This window comes from Pseudopipra pipra, chromosome 4 (assembly GCF_036250125.1).
Source record: "Pseudopipra pipra isolate bDixPip1 chromosome 4, bDixPip1.hap1, whole genome shotgun sequence".
NCBI lineage: Eukaryota > Metazoa > Chordata > Aves > Passeriformes > Pipridae > Pseudopipra > Pseudopipra pipra.
This window is the reverse complement of record NC_087552.1, coordinates 46,325,174-46,351,978: the sequence shown is the minus strand read 5'-3', so window position 1 is coordinate 46,351,978 and position 26,805 is coordinate 46,325,174. Positions and strand designations below refer to the sequence as shown.

Sequence of the window (26,805 nt, the reverse complement as noted above, 5' to 3'; positions counted from 1 at the left end):
CTGTGTATCATGAATGAGAATATCAAATTAAAGTTGCATGGTTAATGCTCTGGGAATTAAATTCGAACTAATTGTATTAGCATATTGCATTAATATTATTTTCTTCATAGGCAACTTTGTGTGTGTATAGTGAAATCTAAAAAGCGTATGTGCACAAACGTTTAGGAAAGAAGAGTCTGGGATTTTTGCTTTGTTTTTGCTTTTTTTTGTCGTGATTCGGATTGCACTCAGTGCTTTAGGTAGCGGGGAATTTGGAGCAGGAGGTTAGGTTGTGCCTCCCCGGCACAGCCCCCGCGGGAGCGCACCCGCCCCGAACTACATTTCCCAGGCGCCGCCGCGCCGCGGGGCGCTGCGATTGGCCGAGCGCAGGCCCAATGAGCGCGGCGGCGGCGTCCGCGGTGCCGCAGGTGTCGCCGGCGGGGGCGGAACATGGCGCTGGGCGCGGGGGCACCGCAGCGGCCGCTCCTGCCGGCCGGGGGCTGCCTCCCCCTCCTCCTGTTGCTGCTGCTGCTGCTCTGCGGACAGCTCGGGGGAGGACAGAAAAAGAAGGAGGTAGAGACGTTCGCTTCTTTCGCCATCGCGCCCGGCTGGATGTGCCCAGTCGCGCTGCCTCCCGCTCGGGAGTCCCCCTGTCCCCTCCCGTCCGGCGTCCCCGCGCTCCGCCCGCCCCGCCGGCCCCTCTCCCCTGGCAGCCCCGAGCGGGGCGGCGGGCGCCGGGATGTGCCGACCCTGCCGTGCCGCGGGAGGGGATGGCCGGCGGCAGCGGCTTCTCCAGGGCAGCGGGAGCCAGCGCCGCCCGCCGCGACTGGGGCGCAGCGCCGGGACCGCCGTGCCCCGCGCTCTGCCCCTGCCCAGCCGGTGCCCTGCGGTGTCGTGGGCCGCCCTGGTTCCGAGCAGAGGGCGGCAAGGGCCGCCGTCCTGGCCGCGGCTGCGCTGGGCTGGGCTGCGCTGGGCTGGGTGCCCGCCGCCGTGGGCCCAGGGGGCCTGGGCTGAGAGCCGGGGCCAGGAGCGCAGGTCTGCGGCGAGCCCGGGGGACATCGAAGTTAAACCCCGTGTTTGTGGTGCCAACTGAAAGAAATGCCCAACGTTAATAAATAACATGGAGGCGATGGAATCAGGTGTGTGTGTGGAAGGTGTAGGTGCTGGTAATCCTTTGAAGGTGTTCTCTGGGAGAGGTGTGTAGGAAGAAGCGATTTTAATTCCGTTTCAGAATCAACAGTTTTATTTCTAGAAGCTTTTGTATTTAAATAGGGAAATGTGTAAACTTGTAATGCATATATTTGCCTCTTTTAGGTTTCAGTGCTACTAGAGCTTGCTGGACTTCTCTTCTAGCTTGCTGTCTATTTCAGGCCAGGTTTTCACATACCCAGTGCTAGGCCACCTGGTAGAGTCTCTTTGTAGTTTCAGTGTAATTTCATTTTTGGGAGGAGATAACTTTTAACCAAACTGTGGAGTTTTATAATTTTTGATTTTTTCTTTTTTTTTTTTTTTGAACCGGTGGTTAGTGTTGTGGGAGGACTTGGGCTTTGTGGTGGTAGAGGAGAGGGAAAGAAAAATTTTTATAGCTGATGCTTTCTTTGAACTAGTGTCTCAGACAAAGAGAAGGACGGTCAACATTTCTGTTTTTCTTTAAAGAACTGTGTAGGTTATTAAGGCTTATGGGCCAAACAAATGAAACAAGGGTGAGCAAAGAGGGAAAGGCCAATGTCTTCCTGCTGATGTCCAGTAACAGAAGTGGAAGGAATGACTTAAATCTGTCTCAGGGGAAGTTCAGATTTGATATTAGAAAATGGTTCTTAATGAGGGGCTGGTTGGGCGCTGGAACAAGGTACCCATGGAAGTGGTCATTGCCCCAAGCCTATTGGTGTTCAAGAAGCATTTGGACAACATTCTTGGGTATATGGTTTAACTTTTATCTTGCCCTGTGTGGAGCTGGGAGTTGAACTCAGTGTCCCTTCCCATGATATTCTGCAATTCTAAAAGGCCAAACTTAGTGTAAGATTCTTAATAAGAATCTTAGATAATTAGAATTATCTAATAATTTAGATACTATTAAGTATCTAAATAGTGGACTGACTGTCATATTACCAAGTTAAGTAATAATCTGATCATGAAAATAAATCCCTTGGGTGTCACTGTAAAAAAATTAATACCTTCACTCTAGGCGTTGTCTTTTCCCCTCTTTCTGGAAAGAGTAAGCAGTAAATGTGTTGCCCTTCTGCTGCTATAATTAACTTCTTTTCAAAACTTTAACTTATTAGGTTTTCTTAATAAAATGTGTTTAATGTTTGATGCTCTTGATTCTCTCTTGCTGTGATGTGCTGGCATTGCAACTTTTGTTGACACTTTCATGTGGAGTGCCAGCTGTGCTACCAAGATAGCTGAAATAATCTTTCTTTTTTAAATGGAATCCTTTTCTAACAAGTAAATAATGGTAAATTAAAATGGACATCTACAATTACTTTATAGAAAGTTTCCCAATGCTATGGCAGAGGTGGTACATAAAGGGATGGAAATGTTTGGGGTTTTTTTTTTCAGCTATTTGGTCTTACAGTTCAAGCTGATATTTCTCGTCTGTAAAGCTTGTTGTTCAGTTTTCCTTTTTAGCTGATTTAAACTAATACATCCAAGTTTTCTGCATATTTTTATTGCCATTTTTCATTCCTTTTTAATACTTTTATTTAATGCAAGGGACAGCTCATACAGACAAACTGCTGGCTTTATGTAGACATAGTATGCTGTGACTGCATCTTTAGAGAAACTAGTGCAACACTGTAAATGCTTCCTCACTTTACATGCAAGCTTAAAGTGTAACAGTGTTTTTCAGGGTTTTATACATTGTATGTATAATATGAATATTGCTTTGTATGTGTTTGTGTTGTATATGGAAGAGCTAAAGTCTGACTCCTTTTCTTGCCCTGCTAACCTCATGTTAAAAGCTGTAGTAGTTTGCCCAGTATATATGGTGGGAAAAAGATCTGTATGTGCAAAATGAAACTTGAACTTTCTTACCGTGAGTAGTTTGGAAATAACATTTTACAATTGTTCTGAGAAAAATTTTGTGAATTGAAAGAGCACATACATGATCTTGTGCTCCGGGAGGTTCCTGTTCACATTACTGTCTGGAAGCACAGTGGTAAAAGGTAAAGGTGATTGAGGTTAGCTTTGTAAAGTGAGGCTTAGGTTTTATACAAAGACTGGTAAGATTGCTGTAGTTTTTATTGGAAGTTGGAAAAGTGGTTGAACACAGTGAATGGTTTCAGAGTGAACACTGCAAGAGGTCAGTTAATGTAGTGTGGTTAAAATGTGTATCCCGTGAGAGAAACCCAAATGACATGTCAGTTTCCTCTTTCCTATGGGCTTCGTTGTATCTTTGTTGACTTATTGCTAGCAGAGAAAGATGAATGGGGAAACATGAAAACATTGGTAAAACTTTGTGTTGATTGTGAAATACTATGTTATAGCTGTATTAGAAAATATGCAAGTTCTTAAATTACTAAAATACATTATCCTATACAGTAAAATATTCTTAATATAACTAAAGAAACTTTCTTCTCAGGCAAATTACTGAAACGTACTAAGGTTGGTCTTAAATTTGATTAAATCTGCAAGAATTTATAGAACTACTTGAAAAATAGATTTGAATTAGTAAATAGTCATGTGGTTTAATGGAAATTGTTTTTAGAATGACTGCACAAATATGTAAACACACAAACATTCCTATTGCTTTGCTTTAATCCTGCTCTATCCTTTTCTGTATTGTGGACACTCATGACATCCTTCACAACTGAGATAAATAGAAAACATTAGACTTCTGATTTGGAAATTAGTTTCTCCCATGGCTCACTAGATTTGAAAAGCCTGCTTTATTTAAAGAAAAGTAAAAAAAAGTTCCTGATTATGAAGTAGCAACAAGAAACTGAAGAAGGACTTTTCTCTTGGAAACTGTATGCATAGTGGGAGAAAAAAAAAATTGACTGTTTCCACAGCATTTGAGATAATATATTTGTATTGACATAGATGCATTTTCTGTAAGGCATATTCTAAATCCTTTTGATACTTTTTATATATCTTATACAAATTTGAAGTAGATTAAACTGTTAAAAAAATGAAAGGAGTCAGAATAATTCACTTTGAAATATACTGCGTGGCTTTTTATTATGCAATTTTTGTGACTGAAACATGGAGAACATTGGGTTTGAATGTTGAAATATTTCTCATAGAGGGTAATGTTTATTTTTGAGCTTTCAGGTGGATGATTCAGAAGCTTAGTTAAACTACTGATATGCAATGGGAATAACTATTTTTCTTTTGGTAAGTTGTGATATTTTGGTTTACCCTGAGTATTTTTAAAGGACGTCAAGACTCATGTATCTGTAATGGTTCTTTACCTTTTTCTCCCTCTCTTATTTCCTTGGAAGGGCAATCTAAAAGTTCATCCCAAAGCTCAGCCATGCTTTTATTATTCCTGAAAAATTTGTATCTGATGTGCCCTTAGGAGCCTTTAGGGTAGCTGTACAGCTCCTGGCTTTCTTCCCCCCTCCCTCACCCAAAGATCTAGTCTAAATCTATGAGTGTTCAATACCCACATCTATGAGACTGTATTTCTTGTCCTTATCATGACCATAAAGAACAGATTATTCTTTGATGCAGAGTCTTCTCAACTTGGAGAATGATTAAAGGTAGCATTTGACAGTTTTTCCTGGTTTTTTTTTTCTTACTAATAGAAGCAACTGTGTATTTTTTAAGGCTTAAAGTATTAAATGTGATAATTTTTCTGAGAAAATGTTCAATCCTGAACATAGTTTTCTGTTTTCTTTGAAATTCACTGGGATAGATTGTCAATATCCTCTTGTTTCTGCACCATGTGTTCTCATTTTCGTTTGGGTTTTCATATTGAGCCAATCTTGTTTATTCAAGGTTATTGATGATTATTACCATGTTCCTTACATTGCAGCCTGAATGGTATCTTCCACTTTAAAATGCCTTTCCCATCTAATTTATGGTCATTATTCACCATAAAGGTAGCAATTCTCACCCATTCGGAACTGGACCTGCAAAACATGCAGCAAAAGCTGCTGTCCTTGGTCTTTATTGCTTTAAAACTGAAAGAATACTACTTAGTTTCTTTCTCTATCTCCTGACACTGTTTTTGATGATCTGTAACATTCTTTCCTTCTGATGAATGTTCTGCCTGCGTATTTTATTGAAAGAAAAAAATATTTGGACATGTGGTAGAGCAAGTGGAGAAAAAGACAAGAGGAAAAAAAGATGTGTGATGAATGAGGAGTCTTCAGTATATATTCAATTGCACGTGTAGCTTAAGAGTTAAATTCTTCATGTCTCAGGATCTCTGATACTATTTAAAAAACATAGTGATAATTAAAACTTAAGTTTCTTCTCTTGGTCTACTGAAATTCTGTTTAACATTAAACTTGAATATAAGGCCCTCTTGGTCTTCTAGTAATGAAAATTTTGGTTTTGATCTCCGGACTGTGGAGCACTGCATGTTTTTGCTTTTGAGACAGCATGCAGAAAGTGTTTGGCAGTTATACCAAATATAGACTTCTCTTTAAAAACTTTATTAATAATTCAGATATGGCAAAGGTTGAATCTGTGAAGGGAAACTCAGGCCTGACTGTAGATTTGGCTTCAAGCCATTTTTAGGATATATTTTAAGTAGAGGTTTTATATCCGTTTGTGTAATTTGACGTTTTAGCTATTATTGCCGTAGAGAGAGGTTTTTTTCAAACAGTACTTTAAAATAACTGTTTCAAGTGAAATAAGTGTTAAGTCATGCCTGAAAATGTAAAATTCCTTAAATGCAATTCTAAATGTTTTTCTCTACTCTGTCCTAAAAAGAATGGGGTTTTTGGAAACCCCATTCTGGTTTTTACAGCAGCAAAAAACATCTATATCCCTTTCTTTTCTATTTCTAGTTAACAAAAGTTTTGAAGAAACTTGACAAAATTAACTAGCAGTTCTTATTTTAACAAATCTGCATGGAAAACCTTGATGTCTTCCATGATTGCATACAGTAAGTGAAATAAAGGACATTTAGAGCAGTCTGATAGAATTTTGTGATTGGATTACTGAAAGTTTTCTGTCCCAGCTGTCTCCATTTGGCATCCTTGCTGTCATAAGGCAGATCAGTGGCATAATTGATCTTTTCCCCTGTTCTGTTCTATAACCATTTATACAGCACATCCTGTGCAACCACATGGAAAATACAGATTGTATCTGCTTGAGTTCTGAGTGCTCTGGAAAAATCAGTCAGTACAATTAGAGTGGGAAAGCACTGGGTTCTTTGAATATGGGTTTGGGTCTTCAGATTTATTCTCTTTGTTTTTAAAAGTGTGTTGAAGGTCACCTTTTATTGGATAAAATAATCAGAACTCAAAAAGGAACTTTACTTTGTATTTGGTTTAGGCCTCCTTCTCTTGCTATAATAAATCTGAAAGCAGGTATAATTTAAAAAAATTATCTTTTCATCTAATGCTGTGAGATATAAAAATATAATACCTTCTTCATTGTCGTTTGTGTATATCAGATGTTGTAAGTATTCTTTTTTTGTTACAACTTTCCATCATGACGGATTACCATGAAACAAATGGGAAGATATTTTACAGTGAAGCTGAAAGATGCATTTCAGATAGAGAAACTCATATTTTTATATGCAATCATCACAAGTCCTTCGTATTCTGAGAGATAAATTGTTGCATGCATTGAATGGATTGCTTCTGACAGAATTACGAAAAAACCACAACCTGGCAATAGTTTGATTTCAGACAATAATCCCAGAAATTTTACATAGAAGGGATTTGTATTCTTGCCATTGGAGGCTTCTTCATGAAAACACTCTTCTTCATAACTGTTAAAGTGGTGGCAGGACTTGTAGCATTTCTCTGGGGAGACTGTTCTCTCACCTAATAGGATTTACTATTAGGACTTTACTTTCTTCTGATGGTTGTATCTGATAAGACCATTCTGGAATACCCCAAGTTCATAATCTCTTCTTGAGCAGTTGCAGTCCTTAGCTGAATTATGCCATTCCATTAATTTTCTTGCTCTTTTCTGATTGATCTAAAGCAACTAATTTTTGAATTTCAGATGCACTGGTCATTAAGCTTAGCAGAGTTTGGCTGTGTTACATGGAACATTTTGTATATCAAGTCCATAACAGAAGTGGTAATTACAGTTATGCAGTCCCTTTGTGGAATGACATTTTGAGCTCACAGAGTTGCTCAAGGTTATTGGCTGTAGCATCTGCTGCTCGAATGATAGAAACCATTTTCTTCTCTGCATTTAGTTTGGCTTTTTAATAATTTCATATCACTGTTGCTTTCTGCTCTACTATTACATGTTCATTTGCTTTCCCTATCTAGTTGCCTTACAAATTGCCAACTATGACAGAGTCTAGTCCTGAATCTTGTGCATTGACATTTCTGTTTAGCTTTTGTAGATTTTGATGAGTATGTGTTCATGTCTGAGCCACGTAAATGTCTCTTCGATGGAGATTTTTGAGCTTGTAGAGCAAAAGTGCAGGTAGCATAGCAAAAAAATCCTACTTAAAGTATAAAGTTAATTTCTGAGTTTTATTTTATAATTTCTACCAAACATTTTTGTTAACTTGATTGTTTTATGAAGTCCTTTGACACTTAACCTGTTTTTCATAACTCATGAAAATAATTGACAGTTGTTCAGCTAATTAATCAGCTAATTCACTTTAAACTGCATATTTTCAGGTCATGCTGACTACGTGTTCAGGCTTTTTCGCATATTTTGTGTCTTGGATCTTGTCAGTGGCAGAGGTGCATTCGGAATCTAAAGTTAGGCCTTTAACTCAAAACTGCTGTCCTGCAAGAGTCTGTTTGTTTAGAATAATAAATTGTTATATTTATATTGTAGCATTTTTTCTGCACTATACTGAGGAATATGGTTATTTTAACAATAAAATATGAGAGTTATTTTTGATTGGTACTGCTTAAACTTTCATTGGTTATTGTAGCTGCTTTGTCTTTGTTTACTTAAGTGGTTCAAATTATTACTTAAAACATTTTGTTCTTTTTACTTCTCTTAGCTATCAAGTCCATATAACCATCTTCTGATTTTGGTAGTAAACTAGAATGAAATATAAATTGCATTTAATCCATAATTAAATTTACTGGGGTACTGATATACTAAAAATGTGATACTGAAAATTATTTTTAATCCTATTAAAGTATTTTAGTGTGAATCTTTGTCTTTCTATAAAAGACATAACTAGAGACTCAGATTCTGCAAGAGAGATTAATGTAAGGGGTGATAAAGCTGAGCAGACAGAATGTTTTGAAATATAGTTCCTTTCTCTACTCTGTTTTTTCAAGGTTATCTAACAGTACAAAGAAGGTGTTTGAATACGGGTAGAAATCTCTTGACTGACAGAAGTAATGCTCTTCTAGATACCCTAGAAGTTGCAGGGCTAGATAGGGCTACATACAGCGAAGGAATAAATTAGCTATATCCACATATGTTTGGGTGTCTGTCCAAAGAGAGGAATTCAAGCTACAGTTAGGTGAGGGAATTGTAGAGCAATTTAGTTAACAGGAGTAGGACACCTCATCATAAGTCACAGAAACTGATACAGTGGGAGTAGTTGATATTAATTTGATTTCTGGGAAATTATATTCTACTTCACATAAAATACCCTAAACACTGGTCTGTCTGCCCCTCTGGGTGCTTGGGTCCTTTTAAAGTGATCTGTACTATTTTTTTAATTCAAAAAGCGGGCTTTAATTAAAAAAGCTCCTACTCTGAAATATATCAGTTGTTTTCCCTCTCCAGTACATTGTTTATACTCTCAAATGATCTCAGAGTATATGAACTGGATTCTACTGTCCTCTTGCACAGACAGAGAGCTTCAGAGAAAGTTGCAGGATTCTCTGGGCCACAGAGGAGTGACAAGAGGAAAGACAATTTTCTAGCTGAATGATGATCATTTGAAAGAGGAAAGTCCTGGTTTCCCACAGCTATTTATACATTTAATCCAATAACTGCTCAGTGTAAAGCATTGTAATACAATCTGTTGAAGTAGGTTTACTTGTCCACCATCTGGACATGAGTGCTGCCTGCCAAACCCTTTAAGTTAGGAGGGCAGTGAAAAAAAATCAAGGTTACTTTAAAGTAGTGAGGGCTTTTCAGGATAATCTTGCTTTCTCTGTTTAAGCAGCTGTCACTTCACTTGTGGCTGAAGGAAGTAAGTGTAGAGCGCACTATGCCCAGTGCTCAAAGAGCCAGCCCTGAAATTTTAAAAAGTAATGGAGGCCTTGGTGGGAACATAAAGGTGCTCAAATCCACATTTTTCTTTTGGTGTTCCAGGTTGTCTGTATATTACAAGAATGTAGAGCAGGGGGCAATTACACAAAATCTGTGTTGTAAGTACCTGGTGGAAGGAAGGAGAAGCTTGTTCAACTTTGGAATTGCCTGCTCTGATCTCAGTTTCTGTTAGCTGTAGGTCCAAATTCCTCAGTTAACTGCATAGAGTGGCTTACTTAATCTAAGTACCTTGTTGCTTCTACAGATACCAAGCAAAAGAGAATATAGCACAAGATTATAGGGATGTTTGATTTAGTCTATAGGTGGTCATATATCGCCTTATTTGACTTGGCTTTAATAGAATGCTAAATGGGGGGAGAGGCACTAAAGCTGATAATTTATTGTAGTGCAAAATATTTTGTACTGTAGAAAACATACTAGTAACTTGGCTACACCAGAAAGCAGTGAGGCCTGAAGTCACCCCACTCTAGAATTCTGGTTGTGATGTTAGTATTGGAGCTTTAGCAACCTCTAGTGCCATCAGTAGCAGTACTGAACCAGTGTAAGAACTGAATGATATTTCCTTCCTTCATAAGCTTAGGAGAGATGTGCTGATGCCTTAGGTGTGTTCATTTTACAAGAGCCTCAAGTGAGTAATGTTGGACAGATTGTAAGTTCAAGTATATTTCACGCATTCAGATGGCATGTAGAATCACAGAAAGTAGAAATTTTATCTTTAATTGCATTTTTCATGTCCCACCATATTAAAGTGTTATAATTATACCTGTGTTACTGTATTAGACTATTGGCATATATCTTAAGTGATTCAAAAATCTAGCTGAAGCTGTTCAGTTATAGTAACATTGTTTTTTTGAGCAATGAATGCACTGTGCTCTCATGCAGAACTCATGCTTGCTTGGCTGTGAGGGAGAAAATTATGAGTTCATTAGCTGATACAGCAGCTTTGTTTTCTAAAGTAATTTGTTGTCTGTACTTCTCCCAAGAAGTGAAAATGGAACTTTTCTTGAGTTTAATGAACTGTTTTGATAGCAAAAATGTTCTGGAGAGTTATAGTGAATCTTGCGTCTTCAAAGAGCTGAGACATTTTTAGCTGGTTTTCATCATTAGATCTATAGTTGCTTTTTCTAAGAATGAAAAATGCATAGACTTTTAGAAATTTGATTTCAAGTAATTTTGAAAGTTAATTTCAGAAGGTAAAAATTTAGGCTGTGATATGACAGTGTTTTTCTGAGAATGCAGTGTAATTTTGATAAACACTCACTTCATATTTTTATTTTTCTAATGTAGACATTAATTCCACTTCCAGTTTCCTCAGTGTGAGTTATTGAGTTATTCTCTATAGGGTACTACATTTTTAATATTCAACACAGAAATTAATGCTGAGTATTAGTGTCTAAACAGCAGTTTCTTAACATATTTAAACCATTAGGTTTTGCATTAAAGCTTTGTGACTGCTTGTACCGTCATGATTGAACATTCAACAAAAAACTTATGCTTTAGTCCTATCACAATTTTTATTTTTAATTAGATAAAAATTATCTGTTGGTGTCTATGAATATTTTTCCTAAACTACGCAGAAATAAATCTAAAAGTGCCAAGTAATTATTTTATGTTAAAAGGATTAAGTGCTTTATTTGTCACTAGAGATTGTCTACCTCCTGTTGAACCACAGAATCCATTCATTAACTTAGCACCATGCTATGTCCTTTGTCTTCTGTTGAATGACTTACCAGGGAAGGTAGTATTCTGGTGAAAGGAACTCTTGCTCAAGGAACTGCATAATACTTCTGTTTCTTAAGGTATGGGTAATGGAAAGAATGCCAGAACTTCGCGTGGATGACTGAGAGAGGTAAAAGGTTTTGTTGTTTGAAAACACTGAGGCACTAGTCACAGGGAAGAATGCTACATTTAGTGGTTCTATCATATTTCTATGTGTGTTTTTGCCTGCTGAGAAAAAGAATTTACTAGGACAGTCTGACAATAACGTGACCAATAAAAGGATGGCACAACAGAGTAAAACTATGGAGAATAGGTGTCAGAGACAGCAGAGAATGTGTGAATAATCATTAGTAATCAAATGACAGTGAAATAATGTGAGGATAGATGAAGATTTTTCTCACAGTGAAGAACATGAGTCGTGATCAAAAGTACAAAAGAAGTATTAGGAGACATACTACTCTGAAACCTACATTAACATAGAGGTAATGGCTACAATGTACAGGAGAGAAGGAAAAATCAACAGTCTGAACTTGTATCCAAACTTCTGTAATTAAATGGTTGTGTAATCTGACGCCTTCTGTGTTACAATTTTTCATTTCTAACAAAGAAATAAAAACGTGAATTTTCCTTCATGTGAAGTAGGATTTATATTAATTTGGATGCTCTGCTTTAGATCCTTCACTTTCTAGTCTTATAGTAGGTTATCCATTAAATTGACTGGATCATGTTGCTATTGTTAACCATGGAAAGTGCTGTAGATATTTTTGATTGCTTTTGATAAGTACTGTTAATGCCCCTAAAAAATACCTCTGTTCAGAGAGGCAGATTGACTGATATTTGGAGAAAAAAAATCTCTTAATTTCTTCACTCTGGAAGAATTGACCTTAAAACTAAAGTGACCTTTCACTAATTTCTTCTGAAGTAATGAAACAAGGTATTACTTTCTAAAATCCTTGTAGAAAAGAAATTTGCTATCTTACCTTCTCAGCTTGAGAGAGTCATTGATAAGACTGTCCGTGATGTTAAAGTCATCTGGAGACTTCAGGTATTTGAATTCAGTTATTAGATGTGTAACTGGCTTCCTCTGTAACTCTGCCCAATCTTCTTTGGTTGCTTGTCCATTTTATACATTGGAAAAATTGGTTCTTCCCTTTTTTCCTGCTTTTTCCATCTCATAGCCAAGAAAAGGGTGTGCTCCAATTTTATTTTTTTTTTTGATGTTGAGGCGTGGCAAGACAAATTACTTTTAATTCTTTTTGGAAAAAGTAGCAGTCTTTTTTTGGTACGTGCTCTGTGCTGTGTAATCCTTTTGTAAATCCAGGAATTTTATAAGCCTTCAGTTTAAAGGCAAAAAAAAAAAAGGAGGAAAAAAGCCTACTTGAAAAGCCCACATTTTCAGCCAGTTCAGCTCTCTAATGTTAATGGTTTTGATATTTTAATGCCTTTCTGAGTAGCATATAATATGTCAAATCTAGTAAATTTAATTTTGAAAAAAGTACTGTAAGTGCTCCTGATAGGTTTTGTTGATCTGCAAAAGCACTGTTAGACCTAAAATCAAAAGAATTTATGAAATTTGATTCTGTATGTTAGGAAATTTCATCAAAGCAGAGGAAAATGAATGTACAATGTAAGTCCATCAAATATTTGTGGTTACACATGGTCAAAACCCCCCAGCTTCCCTGCTCTTTTGAAACTTTGACAATACCAGGATAATTCAAATAGTCTTGAAAAAATATTGGTGCAAGGATGCTTATTTTTCTAGTTTTACTCAAATCTAGTCATAGTGCTCATGAAGAAAAAGTGTAATAGGAGGTCAGTCTCATAATCTCATATTCTTACTCTGGTAGGGATTCTGTGGATTTTTTACATTTCTAGAAATAACTTCCAGCTCTTCTAGTACAGTTTTCCAGTGCCTTTTCCACCTGTTTTTTATTTTGTTTTTCGAGGTATAACTTGTCTTCCAAAGCATCTGAGTTTTTATAAAATGCAGATTCACCAGCTGCAGTTTCAAGTTGCTACAGAAAAAGGTACTTTTTTCTTCCTGAGACTACATTCATATTCTTTTTAACCTACAAGTCTCCTTATTCCCTTCCTATATCCCAGCTGGTGCTTTTTTTAATGTGTGTACAGATTGATTCCGAACATTTAGTTCCCCTTTTGTTTAGTTTTTGTTATCTTTTTGTTTGTTTGTTTTGTTTTGTTGTTTGTTTTTGTTTGTTTTTGTTTTTCCTAGAAGTAAGATATTCTCGTATTTTGATGAAATCTTTATGCGGGCTCAACTCAGAGAGCAGACTCCATCCTGGAACATTTGTGGCTGCCCTCAGGCAAGTTGTGCATTTATTTTCTGCCAAAAAATGGTTCTTGAGGTGTGTTCAAAGTCAACTTTCAGACTGCCTCCATCCACTTCCTGTATTAGGTTGTATTTCTCTTCCCTTTAGTATTGAGGTGCATTATTTTTCTTTCTTCTGTTTATTCATGTTGTAACTCCCACTGGTTCTACTTTTTCTTCATATGATGATTTTCCTTCGTATGTTTTTTTGTCATGATACTTCTATGGTGATTAGATATTTTTCCTTATAGCCTTTGGTTTCATCTTTCCCATGTTTTTCTGGAATATTTTCAACATTTTTCTCAAGAATTTTGATATTTTTCAATTCTTCCTCTTCTTTGTTGTGATATTCTACTCTTCTTGGTATGTACAGATAGATTTTAAAAGTCATTCCCATGATCTGTTTTGTATCTCTTGTTTTAAGATAGATTGTCACATTTTGCTCTTTAAGGAGAAAGAATAGTGAAATACATCAAAATTTGACTCATCCTACTTCTGTGTCTGAAGAGGTCTGTGTTGTTTGGAATTTTTTCTTTTGTTCTCAAGATCATCCCTCTGGATTTGCTTGTGGTGGGGGAGGAGGGCACACTTGTAATCCTTATGGTCTCTGAAGACAAATGTGGAAAGGAATCAAGGGTTTGATTTCATTATTTGATACTCATCTTTTCTCTTACCCTCTGATTTGTATGATCTATTCTAAAATCAGAGACCATGTGCACAATAGTGCTGGTATTTATGCAAATACAGCCTGTCAGGACCAAATGAACTCAGTTTGCAGCATTCAAGAAAGACTAGATCATATTATTTTCTTCCTCCTCCTAGTTGCCATCACCATATTTGAGCCATTATTTGAGTTCCTCCCCATTGCTGAGTTGACACTGAATGCTGTATTGGTTTCTAATTCAGTTATTTGTTTCTGCCACACATCAGCTTTCCTTCAAGTCTGTACCCCTTGCAAGAAAAGACAGAAATTTAAGAATTCTGTTTTCATTATTTCTGGGCTTTTAAGGAGTCAGCTGTCGCTCGGATCAATCGTTCGTTTCCAGGTTGATAAGCCATTGTTTCAGAAAGCTAGCTTACAGCTTACACTGCAGAAAGAAATATTAAGTTCCTGTTTGATGTGATTCAGGTTTTCTTTGTTAAAATTCATGCTAATAGTGTTTTAGTTGTTAGCATACACTTGTGTCATATGCTCTCCTGCTGTTTGCAAACACTGCAAAGTAAGAACGAGGATAAATCCTTCAAATACCACTGTTACTATTTCTAACTGTAAGATACTAAAGGACATTCAGTTTTACAGATACTCAACACAGATTATTATTGTTGGATGTGACTTTTCTAATCATGGCATTAAGTGAAGAAGTTCAGAGACTCAGCATAATTTGCCTTCTCTGTGATCTCCTTTTGTCTTTGAGATTTATTAGGTTCCTTGCTTTGGCTTTAAGGTCTTCATTGTGACTCATAGGTTTTGAATTTGTTTTTCTTCCCTGAAAATTCAGACTAGGCTGCATAAATTAGCTCTATAAACTCTACTTTGCCACTTGTAGAAGAAAAATGGGATGATGTGGTATGAAATGCTTTCAAAACAAACATGATCACTTTTAGATGCTTTTATTTTTCCCTCTTCAGTCCCTACTGCAATTCCCTGAAATACAGAAGGCTAGTAATGGATTCTGATCTCATCATGATCACTCTCTGCACTAATCTATAAAAGGGATAATTCTTATTCATTAAGCTCTAATCGTTGCCTCTCTTGTTATCTGTCTATTGACAGGAGACCTCATGGAAGTGATTTTTGTCCTGTTGCTGTGTTCTGTTGAGTGAAAATGGTTCAGATGATATCTCTTCCTAGAACAGGAAACCATATGCCATATTGTGATTACCAGAAGAAATCTTTTTTTGTTTGATTCCTTTATGAGCAGTGGTGTAAAACTACTTTGTGCTTTAAATATTTTATAACAACAAATCATCTAGGGTTTCAGTATAAGATGGGTAAGAATGGCTTAACTCATTTAGGCTGAGTTCACCTATTCCTGGTATTTTTTTCTGTAACAGCATCTGCAAATGGACACCTAGGGAGGGGAAGTGTTACTCCTTCACCAGCCCATAATCTTCCACCTTTCAGCTGTTTTCAGCTCTGGTTTTCATGAATCTAATGTTTTCCACTAATGGATCTCTCTGTGAGGAATGCTCAGTCATGATTAATTCAGCAATCCTAGGTCTTGCACCTCTCTTTCCATGCTTTGCAGAATGAGGCTGTTAAGGAATCTGCGTCTGTAGTTACAGGTGTATCTGGAGAGGATTGACTTGGCCCCAAACTGAGAGTATTTTATCAAATGTAAATTCTGCTGTTGTGTGCCTGCTGTTGCAGGAACATGTTGTTCTTAATCCAGAGATTGGTAAAAGCGTGCATGAAATATTTTGTGTAGTTTTTGCATGCTCTCAGATGCAAACACAAAGAAACTGAATTTCAAATCTTGCAAGTTTGGCTGCATAGCGCAGACAACTGTTATGGCTCATGCCTTACTGTTTTAGTAGTCTTTGTCTTTGCCAAGTTTTTGGTGTCAAAGAAGGTGAGTACTTTTCATCTCTCCTTCTATCTAGGGTAAGATTGTCCATTTGACATACTGCTGAACTTACTGAACAGAATTACTGTTCAAAAGAGTTTACAGCTACCTTGCTTCATAGTTAATTTGTTCTTTCACAAGAACCTCTTCTGGCCTGAAGTAGATTTTTTTTTTTTGTCTTTGTCTCTCTCTTAGCTGGGAATAGTGAATGAAATAAAACTGCCAAATCAGTCTGGCCTTGAACTTACATTTTGTCATGCACAAATTGGATTGCAATGATGACTTTACCACCCCTGTTGAGGGGTTTTGTTCACATCTTTAGAATACTTGCTTTCACATCCTAATCAGTGTAGTATGGAAATATGTTCTTCACAGGCAGTCAGGATTCTTAAGAGTATGGTAGTTCATTTCCCACTATGCACTACCAAAATATTGGCCTCTCTACTTAATGTGCTTAAAAGCCTATTCTCTTACTGAAGCATGTATTTCTTTCAGGATAATTGGATTGATGTCTGGACCTTTTATCAGTGATGTTCTTAGGCTGTGAATGCATTTCAGCTTTCTGGGACTGAAAGTAAATAAGTAAGATTGAACTGAGAGTAAATTTGTGATCATTTGGCCTTTGAATTGGGCACTACCCTTTTGACTTGGAAGAGGTTTAAATTTGTGGAACTGGACTGTAATTACTGTAATGATAAAGGTATGTTTGGTTCTTTCTATACAGTAAACTGACACACAAATAGCTGATATGGCATGTCAGACTTAGTAAGTTTTTCGGTTGGTATAAGTTTTATACTGCACATGCTTTGAGCAGAGATTCTTCTCTTCTGTGGATAACTGTCACTCTGCAAATCATGCAGTTTCTGAATTAGTGAAAAATCAGAGCTCTTCATTTTTTCTGAAGTTTTTTCCCAAGAAACATAAGGAATGGGCATGTTATTCATAATCTAATAGTTTGCATAGTGAAATGACAAGCAATGAGGGCCACAATATGCAGGAAGAAGGGAATTTTCACTGAATATTGAAGGAAAAAAAATAATTCATAAGAAGAAGGTGCCCGTAGGGGTTGCAGAATCTCCATCCTTGTAGACTTTAAAAACTCTACTGGACTATGCCCTTAGCAACCCATTGTAATTCCTGAAGGTAGCCATGATTTGAGAAGGTTGAACGGGGTGACCTCTACAACATTTAAAACTGTAGAAACAGTAAATATCAAGAGCATATGATTTTTGAAACCCATTGTAGTTGAAACTACATTACATTTTGATAGAAGGGATGGTGCTGTAGTGAGTAGTCATATGATTCATTAGATCTTGAAGTAACTAATAAGAAATGCTCATTTCGCATGACTGTTTTGAATGAGATGATTCTGTAAGTCTTTTTTCAGTCTAATATGTCGGTCATCTTTCATCAATCATTTGGAGAGAGACAAGTAGGGTTATACATGACATGGGTTATTTCCTGTGATTAAAAACTAATGGTGCAGTATTTCGCTATGTTATACTTACCCACCTGATTGCTCTGTGTGATTGGGAACGAAGTGTGAAGGTCACTTCCATGAGATTGTCCTCGAATATTGCGATGAGGGGGAGGAGGGAATAATGGCAGCTATTTGAAAATGAATACCAATTCTAAGCTGTTGTGGAGAGGGCAAGTGTCATTTCTGAATAAACAAATGAGGAAATAGTTATCTGATTACATTATTGCATATCATACTGGAGGAGACCACTGATAGATTAGTATAACCATTTCTGATACCACTGCTGAAGAGTATGTTTGAAGAATAATAAAGTGTTTAGGAAAAAATTACAACAAATATTTATAATCTGCCTGAAAGGGAAAGGCTTGAATTCAGTCTTCGGCTAAAACCAAATATTAAGCATAAGCCCTTAACCACAGTCCAAAACTGCGTGTATGAAAAAAAGTCTGTTAGGAAAGGTCTCTCTCATCTGTCAGAAAATTTTATATTATATTTGACAGCTGAAAGCTGAAGCTTAGGCACAGTGAGGTAAGAGAGTAGGTGCAACTTTGTAAGATACTTCATTACCTTGTGGTTAATTTACTGGGGATTCAAGTTATTTTGTGGGTTTTTTTCATTTAGATTTAGTGGTTGTAATGTGTCTTTTTGGCTTAACCTATGAAAACTGCCTGTTTCATAGAATCATAGAATGGTTTGGGTTGGAAGGGACCTTAAAGATCATTGAGTTCCAAGCCTCCTGCCGTGGACAAGGACACCTTCCTCTAGACCAGGTTGCTCGAAGCCCCATCCAGACTGGCCTTGAAGACCTCCAGGGATGGGACATCCACAATTTCTCTGGTTCCAGAGAACAGCCTGCTCCAGTGCCTTACCACCCTCACAGCAAAATTTTCCTCCTAATATCTAATCTAAACCTACTTTCTTTTAGTTTGAATCCATTCCTCCTTGTCCTGTCACTACATGCTCATGTAAAAAGTCCCTTTCCGTCTCGTAGGCTCCCTTCAGGTACTGGAAGGCTGCAATTAGGTCACCCTGAAGCCTTCTTTTTAGTTAGGCTGAACAAAGGCAATTCTCTCAGCCTTTGCTTGTACAAGAGGTGCTTCATCCCTCTGATCATCTTGGTGGCCTTCTCTGGACTCGCTCCAAAAGGTCCATGCCTCTCTTGTGCTGAGGACCCCAGAGCTGAACACGGTACTCTACTCTAGGTGAGGTCTCACCAGAGCAGAGTAGAGGGACAGAATCACCTCCCTTGACCTACTGGCCACACTGCATTTGATGCAGCCCAGGATACAAGTGGCTTTCTGGGCTGCAAGCACACATTGCTGGCTTATGTCCAGCTTCTCATCCACCAGTACTCCCAAGTCCTTCTCGGCACGACTGCTCTTAATCTGCTCGTCCCCCAGCCTGTACTCATACTGGGAGTTGCCCCGATGCAGGAGCAGCACCTTGCACTTGGTCTTGTTAAACTGCACGAGATTCCCAGGGACCCACTTCTTGAGCTTGTTCAGGTCCCTCTGGATGGCATCTCATCCTTCAGGAGTGTCAACCACATTACTCTGCTTGGTGTCATCTGCAAATTTGCTGAGAGTGCACTCAATCCCTTCATCTATGTCACTAGTAGAGATAATTTCTGTAACTGATTTTTGTTTTGTGATTCATTTTATATGCTGTGTCACCTTCTATATGCCACATACTCGTATCAACAAAACATAACTGCATTGCGGAGTGATAGACTAGATACACTATTTTGTTAATCATGGGGCTTTGAGTATTTGAAAGGTGGTTGGATACAGTTTTTTAGAATATTAGCTGAATGCTTTGATCAGAGTACTCAGCACTGAAATTAGGTGCTGACATTATGAATGCCACTTGTCGATCTCAAAGTGGGACCAGAAGAATAATGCAAGTCATGCTTTCATAGCTGTTGAATTTTCCACAACCTGTGCAGATGTCTAATCAGTCAATTAATTTACAGGGTTTTACTCACAAGCCTCAAAGTTGGAATTAAGTTTTATATTTTTTTGAAAGTTAATGTAATTTCTCCAAAAGCAGTTTTTCAGTTCTTTGGAAGATTTCAACATTGTTTTGTCCTCTGTGCTCTTTCCTCCTCTTCTGTCCCCTGGATGACTTAAATATGCTAATATTATTTGAAAGTAGTGTTTTCTCTTAGGACAAGATTACTTGCACGTATGCAACCATACTCAGTTCAGTGATCTGTCATATCTGTCTTATGATCTTTGCTTGTCAAAAGAGGTCTAATGAATTACTTGAATTAAATGTATAGGTTTAAGTAGTTTTAGAAATTGCACTTATACTATCACGTTTCGAGACCAGAGCTCATATTCATATGGTGGTAACACCACTAGAATGTCATTGCCAGCTTCCTCGATGATCTTAAGCTGCTCTATATACTACAGTTTGAGCAAGAATATGAAAATAAGACTGTCCACTTGCTGAGGGTGGGTAGATTTCACACTTAATTTCACACAATGATTAAGCCATAAAAATGGTTATTTTAATCAATTACCTGAGGAAGTGGTCAGCTGTGGTTTAGGCTTGTAGGGTTGATACCGAGTGGCGGAGACTATATTCAGACGCCATTTAGTACTGAGGTCCCTGTCATGAGAACTAACAGATGGAATTATTACAAGAAAATAAATTGGCAGGTAAACTGAAATAAATTTTTTCCATACCATTAGTTTGGGGAGAAATGCTTTAGGGTTTGCAGAAATTTAATAAATATGCATAAGGTGATATTTGTGTTCCACATCCTTTACATTTATACTGGCTTATTAAAGATTTAATTAAGTTTTCTGAAAAGGGAAAGGATGCAGTCTTGCAAAAAAACACAGATGACAGTGTGGGTTCACAATAATTAGGGCTTCAGGGATAAAATAAAGGTTCTCTACACTTAGTGAATATTAAGGGAATGGCTGCTTTGAAAACTTAAAAAAATGATGGTGTTTTACTTACCACATCTGTCTTATGTTTGTTTTCTAGCCCTAGACCATCAATATTTGTGACAGATTACGTACCATTTACTTTTGCAACTATGAATAGTAAACAAAAGTTGCAGAAGGTATTTTACTTTACTCTTTTTGTGCGTAAGCAATTTTTTTTTACCAACTTCCTGCTCTTCATTATCCTGCATCATCTTTCTTTATTGTACATCCATTTAAATCTTAAAAACAGGTATCTCTGGATTACTTTTATTAATATTTTCCTATTTAAACAGCATATCACAAAGCATTGCAAAGACTCCTGTTCTTTTAAACTCCTCTGTCTGTTTTGCTGTCAAGGTTCTAAAATCTTGACAGTGGTTAGACAAAAAATGTGGCAAAACATTAACATGTGGACCATATTAATCCATGGTCTTCATTGGTCTCTTGTATTCTATGTGCAGAAATACATAAATAAGCAAATATGTTTTGTCTGTCTTGACTTGTAGCTTCCAAACTCTTGGGGCCAAGAACTGTCTGTTATGAAGTTCTTCTACAGTACCTTGCACAATTAAATTCTGCTCCTTGATTAGGATTTCCTGTGCTCTGATTTCATAAATAACAACAATACCGAAAGAATAATTCCCTTTGCAAAATTAATTAAGAGTGTAAATGAAACTATCAGTATTATACTTGAACGCTGGACAACATAATTTGGTCTATAAGTATCAGTGTAATATTGAAGAAATATCTGTTCTGCCATTTAAAAGGTGTATTCAATTGTGAGTTCAATACAGTTGCCATGGATTCTGTTACAGACTTTTGAAAGTAACTTCTTTCTTCTTTAGGCTTTGTAGCACATATTAAAGTATATTATTCAGTCATAGCAGTGTATGGCATAGCATGTGTATAGCAGAAGCTTGCATCCTTTGTGGTTATATACTCTCAATAATTTTCCAGGTCTGCTTTCCTCCCTCCTTCTATCATTATTGGTCCCATGTTCCTTTTAGAATCACTTCTGGTGATCTTCTGGATCTCCTGTTCCTTGAAGAAGAAATGCCATGGCTTGCTGAATCTTTCTTTTTCCATTCTCTGTTCTCCAGTAAGAGTTCTGGTGGCCTTATCTGCTGTCAGTAAGTCAGTAGTACCTTCTCCTGTCTTCTCATTCATTTCCATGGGAAAAATGGGTTCTTTCATGTTAATGAGTGATGAAAAAGGAGAAAAGAGAAAAAGAAGCTGTTAGAGGTAGCATGGACTGTGAGGAAAGATCGGCACATAGTGGATCTGGCTCTAAGGGGTTTCTACAGTTGACTGATGAACTGAATTCTCTCCAGGACAATTTTCCTCTAAAATCTGCATTGCCTGTGGTACATAACTTTTTGCATTGATGTTTTTAAAATATACCCTTTCCTGAAACTTCTTGTATTCGTTGAAATTTGCCATTTCAATTGTCTGAAGACTGCTTTACTTGCATCTTACTTCTCCACAATGGTCTGTTTAAATGCCACTTGAAAATACCAGGAGAGTAAATTTTTTTCTCCTTGGTTAACTGTGTTCTTTTGAGTGGGAACAGTTAATGTGCATCAGATACAGTATTTGTTTTTGTATAAATATGAAGTTTTATTTTAGTGTTACAGATTCTGGTAGCTTATCCTGAAGACAGAACTGTGTATATGCAAATTGACTTAGTCATGCTACAGATTATTTCTCCCACTCTCTTTTACGAGTGGCTGGTAAAAAGCCATCTGGCTCACAAGCCCTGTCTGTTCTATTTTATGAAATCTTTAAATACTTGCCTTTCAGTGCTCTTATTTGTCTTTTGAAGCAGACATTTACATAGTTTGACAAAGCAGTATTTTTTCCGGAAAATATTTTGTCTCTTCTCACCACAAAACATTGAATTATTGGATATTTGGCCAAAACCAGTGAGCCATACTAACAATAAGTCAGTTAGACAATCAGATGATTTCAGTCAAGTTGAAGTTTGTATATGAAGCAACCCATTTGTGTGGTTGGTTAATATTCATCCAGTCTCAGTCCTGCATATGTAACTTCGGGTGTATACATAGTGCAGAATACTTAACTATGTTATTTTTTAAATTTTTTGTATTTATAATGTCCTATATACATTTCATAATGTTATACATTTTATAAATATTTTACTTATTGTAATTGCTTTGTTTTGCAGAGTAAATTAAATTCAGTTCAACTACATTCTTGGAGAGGGAGATAAGGACTTATGTACCAGCAAAGTAAATTGGAAAGTAATGCCTCTTGTACTTATTTTTAAATGTGATTCAGACCTAAAACTTTATAGCAAATCATGTGCTGTTCTTGTAAAAGGACAGGTTTCTGTCAAATGGAGATAAAGTGTATTCTCAGCCTTTGTGTCTGTAGGGATTAGGGCAGTAATTGCATCTAATTTCTGGTGATGCTTTCTCCTCCCTGTGGTCATTGATGTATTATTTCACTGAAAATGTGTGGGGAGGACTTGAAATGTCTGCATTGGATGCCTTGAATCTGAATATAATTCCTATTATTTTACATTTCATCTCTCATTGTCAGAATGAGAGTTTTTCTTAATTGTTTTCTTCTAAATATAGAAGATACACTAATTGTGTAACTTGAGAATTTTATTTAGGGATGTGCACACACATAATGCAGGGGGAAGGAAATTTTGACACGGTTATTAGTTCTGTAGGAAATGTATTTTTTTTAAATGTCCTGTTCATGAAATATGAAATCCTGACTCCCTTGAACAACATGAAGTGTAAATTGCACCAGACTAAAACTAGAATGAGCTAATAAGTAGTATATACTTTTCCTCTGGCATGGTTTTAGGACTGCAAGAAGTTTCTGTGATGAAAACCTCCCTGTTTGACTATAAGGTGGTGCAACCAATGTCAATGTTCCTGATTGGCATTTTTCCTTGTGATGAGGTGATTTACTGTTTGTTCTAGCGTGTTCAATGAATATTCACCAGTTTTGTTGCTAAGCATATTGATGAGCTTTGCACTTATTTATTACTTATAATTGGTTTCAGGCCTATCTTCCTCTGAATAGCACTTACTGTTTATCTATCGAGATATCCACCTGTTTATTCTGCTTTAGGGAACAGGAAGATTTTTTCTCACTTATCTTTCACTATTTAGTTAACTCACGTCTTTGGTCATCTTTATAAATGAGTTGGTAGCGTTAAATTGGCAAACAAATAGATCAGAATCATTCTGTGTTTTTTGGTCAGTTACTATTTCAGCTTTCCTGGGTTTTCCTTCTAGTGGCAACTGTATCAGCTTAAATCATTGCGCTACTGTACAAAATCATACTGTCAATGTATCCTGTATTTCAACTGGCAAACCTCCCTACTTCTTTAGCAAATGTAGCATTTGTGGGGGAACTGGGGAAGTGGCTGTCTTAAGGTTGAGTGGGAGAAAGTGCAGTACTGGAGACCTTCACATTCATAAAGGTAAACTTTTTTTGTTTGGTTGTGGGGGGTTTTCTGTTTTTTTTTTTTTTTTTCTTTGTTGTTTTGGTTTGGTTTTGGTTTGGTTTTTGTTTGTTTTGGGGTTTTTTGTTTGTTTGTTTGTTTTGGTGGAAAATCTGCAGTTGTTTTTAATCCTGATAGCTCTTATATCTACCAAGTCTGGAATTATAGGGGTTTTTTTAGTGAGAATAGTAATAATATTCTACACAATATTTATTTCTTTTCTACTGTATTTGTACATTGGAGTTTTAATCCTGTGGGTACTTGGGTTAATGGGTAAAGCATAAAGAACATCTGGAATTTTAAGGAAAAAGTGCAATTTTTATCTGTGGTAGGTAGTTAGGAGATGTTTCAGTCCCTTTGGTAGTAATAATAACTTTTTCCACTCTAAATATTAACGGTTTTGTCTGCAACTTTTTGATCATAATTTTAAAATTCTTAATTTTTACATTAGTTTGTGCATAGTTAGGTATCATACTTCAGAAAGTATTTGACTGTCTTGTCACAAGATAGAAAGTGTTTATTGCTTATCATCACCATATCTTTCCTCTGACATTAGGCTTTGAATTCACTTGTTGAGAAGAGGCAGGTGAGAAATTTAATTCTGTTTTTTAGTTTCCCAGTGTCCTAATAAGGAAGATGACCTTTTGTATTAATATAAAGGTGTCAATAAAGAATAGGTACTTGAGAATCCTCTCATTCATATCAAAAGGACCAAATCTGTGACATCTGCCTATAAGTGGTTTTTTTGTTCGTTTGATTTGGTGTTTGTTTTTGTGGGGTTTTATTTATTTATTTTTTGTTTGTTTGTTTCTTTGTGGTTTTTGCTTTTAATGTTTTGGAAGATGAAGAAGCCAGAGTGCTCATCATATCTAGAACATTTTTCAACTAGATGCTTTGTGTTCTTTAGATCAAATTAATTGGTTGTTCTTTGCTTGTTTGGAATAACTTGGGAATAAGAACTCTGCTGATTTGTTGATTTTTTTTTTTTGTTGTTGATTTTTTTTTTTTAAGGTCAGTTAACTTCCTCTAAAATTCTTTTCTCATTTTAAGTGTCTCTTATGTAATAAAAAAAAAATACTGTTATATTCCTTGATGGAGCAATTAAAAAAAATTATTAAAGGGATTCTATTGAAATTATTTAGGTGTTCTTCATTGAGGTCTTGGTGTTTTCCTGTACAAGCAGTTATATTTCTGATTACCCAACAGTGCTTATGTGTCCTTAGAATAATTTAATTTCTGCCCCATCATGTTTCATGTTTTCACACATGAAACCAAATTGCCTCTGATTTGTATTGTATTTGCTATGCATTTTACATTTTAAATGGTTGTTGAATTGATTTGTCCTTAGTCTTCGTTCTTTTAACAGGATGCAACTACCCCTTCCCAGTTGTTCTTTAAAATCTAATTCACTGAAAAGTTTTGATGCATTCCACAGCCTTTTGTAAGATTTTTTTTTTTTAATAAAACTTCTTTTCATTGTAGCAGTTTAGTCATCTGTTCTGTACTTTCAGTGATTGGAAATGCTGCATCTGATTTTAACCTATTGTTTAAAATAACTTAGAAAATTGAAGAAGAGTTTACTGTTCAGTAAAGTAATGTCTTTTCACACACATCCTTTAAATGTCATGCTTTTCATCTAGTGTTCTGAAATTGAAAATGTTTTGAGGAAGGGCTCAGAAAGCTGGGACTGTTTATTCTAGGAAAGAGCAGGCTCAGAAGGAGTTACATCAGTGTAAATAAATACCTGGAGCGTAAAGTGTTAAGACAGAAACCAGAATCATTCGTGCCCAGTGAGTGACTAGACAGGGGGCAGTGGGCACAAAACACTTCTATACTGAGAAGGTGACCAAGCACTGGCAGGACTTGCCCAGGAAGTTTGTAAACTCTCCCTTTTTGGAAACACTCAAAAGCTGTCTGCACATGGTCCTGGGCCACGGGCTTAAGGTGGCTCTACTTGGTCAGGGGTTAGACTAGGTGACCTCCAGAGCTCCTTTCCAACTTCAGCCATTTTGTGGTACTGTGAAATTGGTCAGGTGTTGGAAATGGAACCTTCAACAAGACTAGAGAAGAAATGCAGACTGTTTTCTTCATGTTCAGACTTGGTCAGAATTCTCATTGTCCGTACGGTATCCCAAAGAAGGTGAAAATTCAAGGTAAAGTTGACTTTTTTATTTTCTTTCAGTCTTTCTCTTATGAATATAGAAATTATTACAGGGCAAATTATTCTGTATGTGAAGTACAGAAGCTACATGCTTTGATACGTACAAAACTGGTATACGAGCAACTGATGCTGGATTACCGGGTTCTTATGGGTTGCTCTGTAACACTATTTCTTTAATAGTTCATTTAGTTAAAGAGATTCAGCTGAACAAAGTATTTTGCAATCAAGTTGAAAGGAAACGGTTATATAGCACTGTTTGTAGAAATGTTCAGCTTCACAAATAGTGCTTGAGAGTAAAAGAAAGACCACATTTTCAAATTTGCAAAGACACTGTGGGCTCTTGTTGCAGAATGAGGAAGAAAGAAGGAGAAATGGCTTGTGTCTTCCTGTAGTGTCAAACCTTTGCTTTTAGTAGACAAGTACCATTTCTTCAAATGATCTTGACTGCCTGCTGATTCCAACTAACACGTAAGAAGTGAAGGGAAAAGAATAGGATCAAAAGTTATTTTTTAAAAATAAACACAATATTAATAATATCTCTGAGAAGTCAATATTCTTTGTAGCAAAGGAGCGGTATACAAATGGCTTTCAGTTAGTTAATTCATAATTCTACACTGTAGATTGAGCCAGGCTGCTAAATTATGTGAGATGGCTATTGCAGAAAGCTGAACTTAAAAAAAAAATAAATCTTGGAATCAAGAAACTCAGAATGGCAATATAAACAGCACTTAGTTTAGAAGGCAGACATAGCTAAGTTTAATTTTACCTAAAATGCAGAAATATTTGAAAATGGCAGGCTGACTGAGTTAAT

At 36.7% G+C, this 26,805-nt stretch overlaps 1 protein-coding gene across 8 annotated transcripts in view; it reads left to right on the top strand.

Moving 5' to 3' along the window:
* The first annotated feature begins 402 nt into the window (after window positions 1-402).
* TUSC3 (tumor suppressor candidate 3) overlaps window positions 403-26,805 on the top strand; it is a 231,598-nt gene continuing 205,195 nt past the window's right edge. For 6 of the 8 annotated variants that reach the window (XM_064652783.1, XM_064652781.1, XM_064652785.1 and 3 more), the window contains exon 1: window positions 404-552. In XM_064652783.1, coding sequence (XP_064508853.1) covers window positions 430-552 — 123 coding nt within the window. In that variant the 5' untranslated portion in view covers window positions 404-429. Of the gene's footprint in view, window positions 553-4,256; window positions 4,315-26,805 lie in introns of those variants that run through there. The other 2 variants (XM_064652784.1, XM_064652786.1) reach the window with 2 other exon arrangements.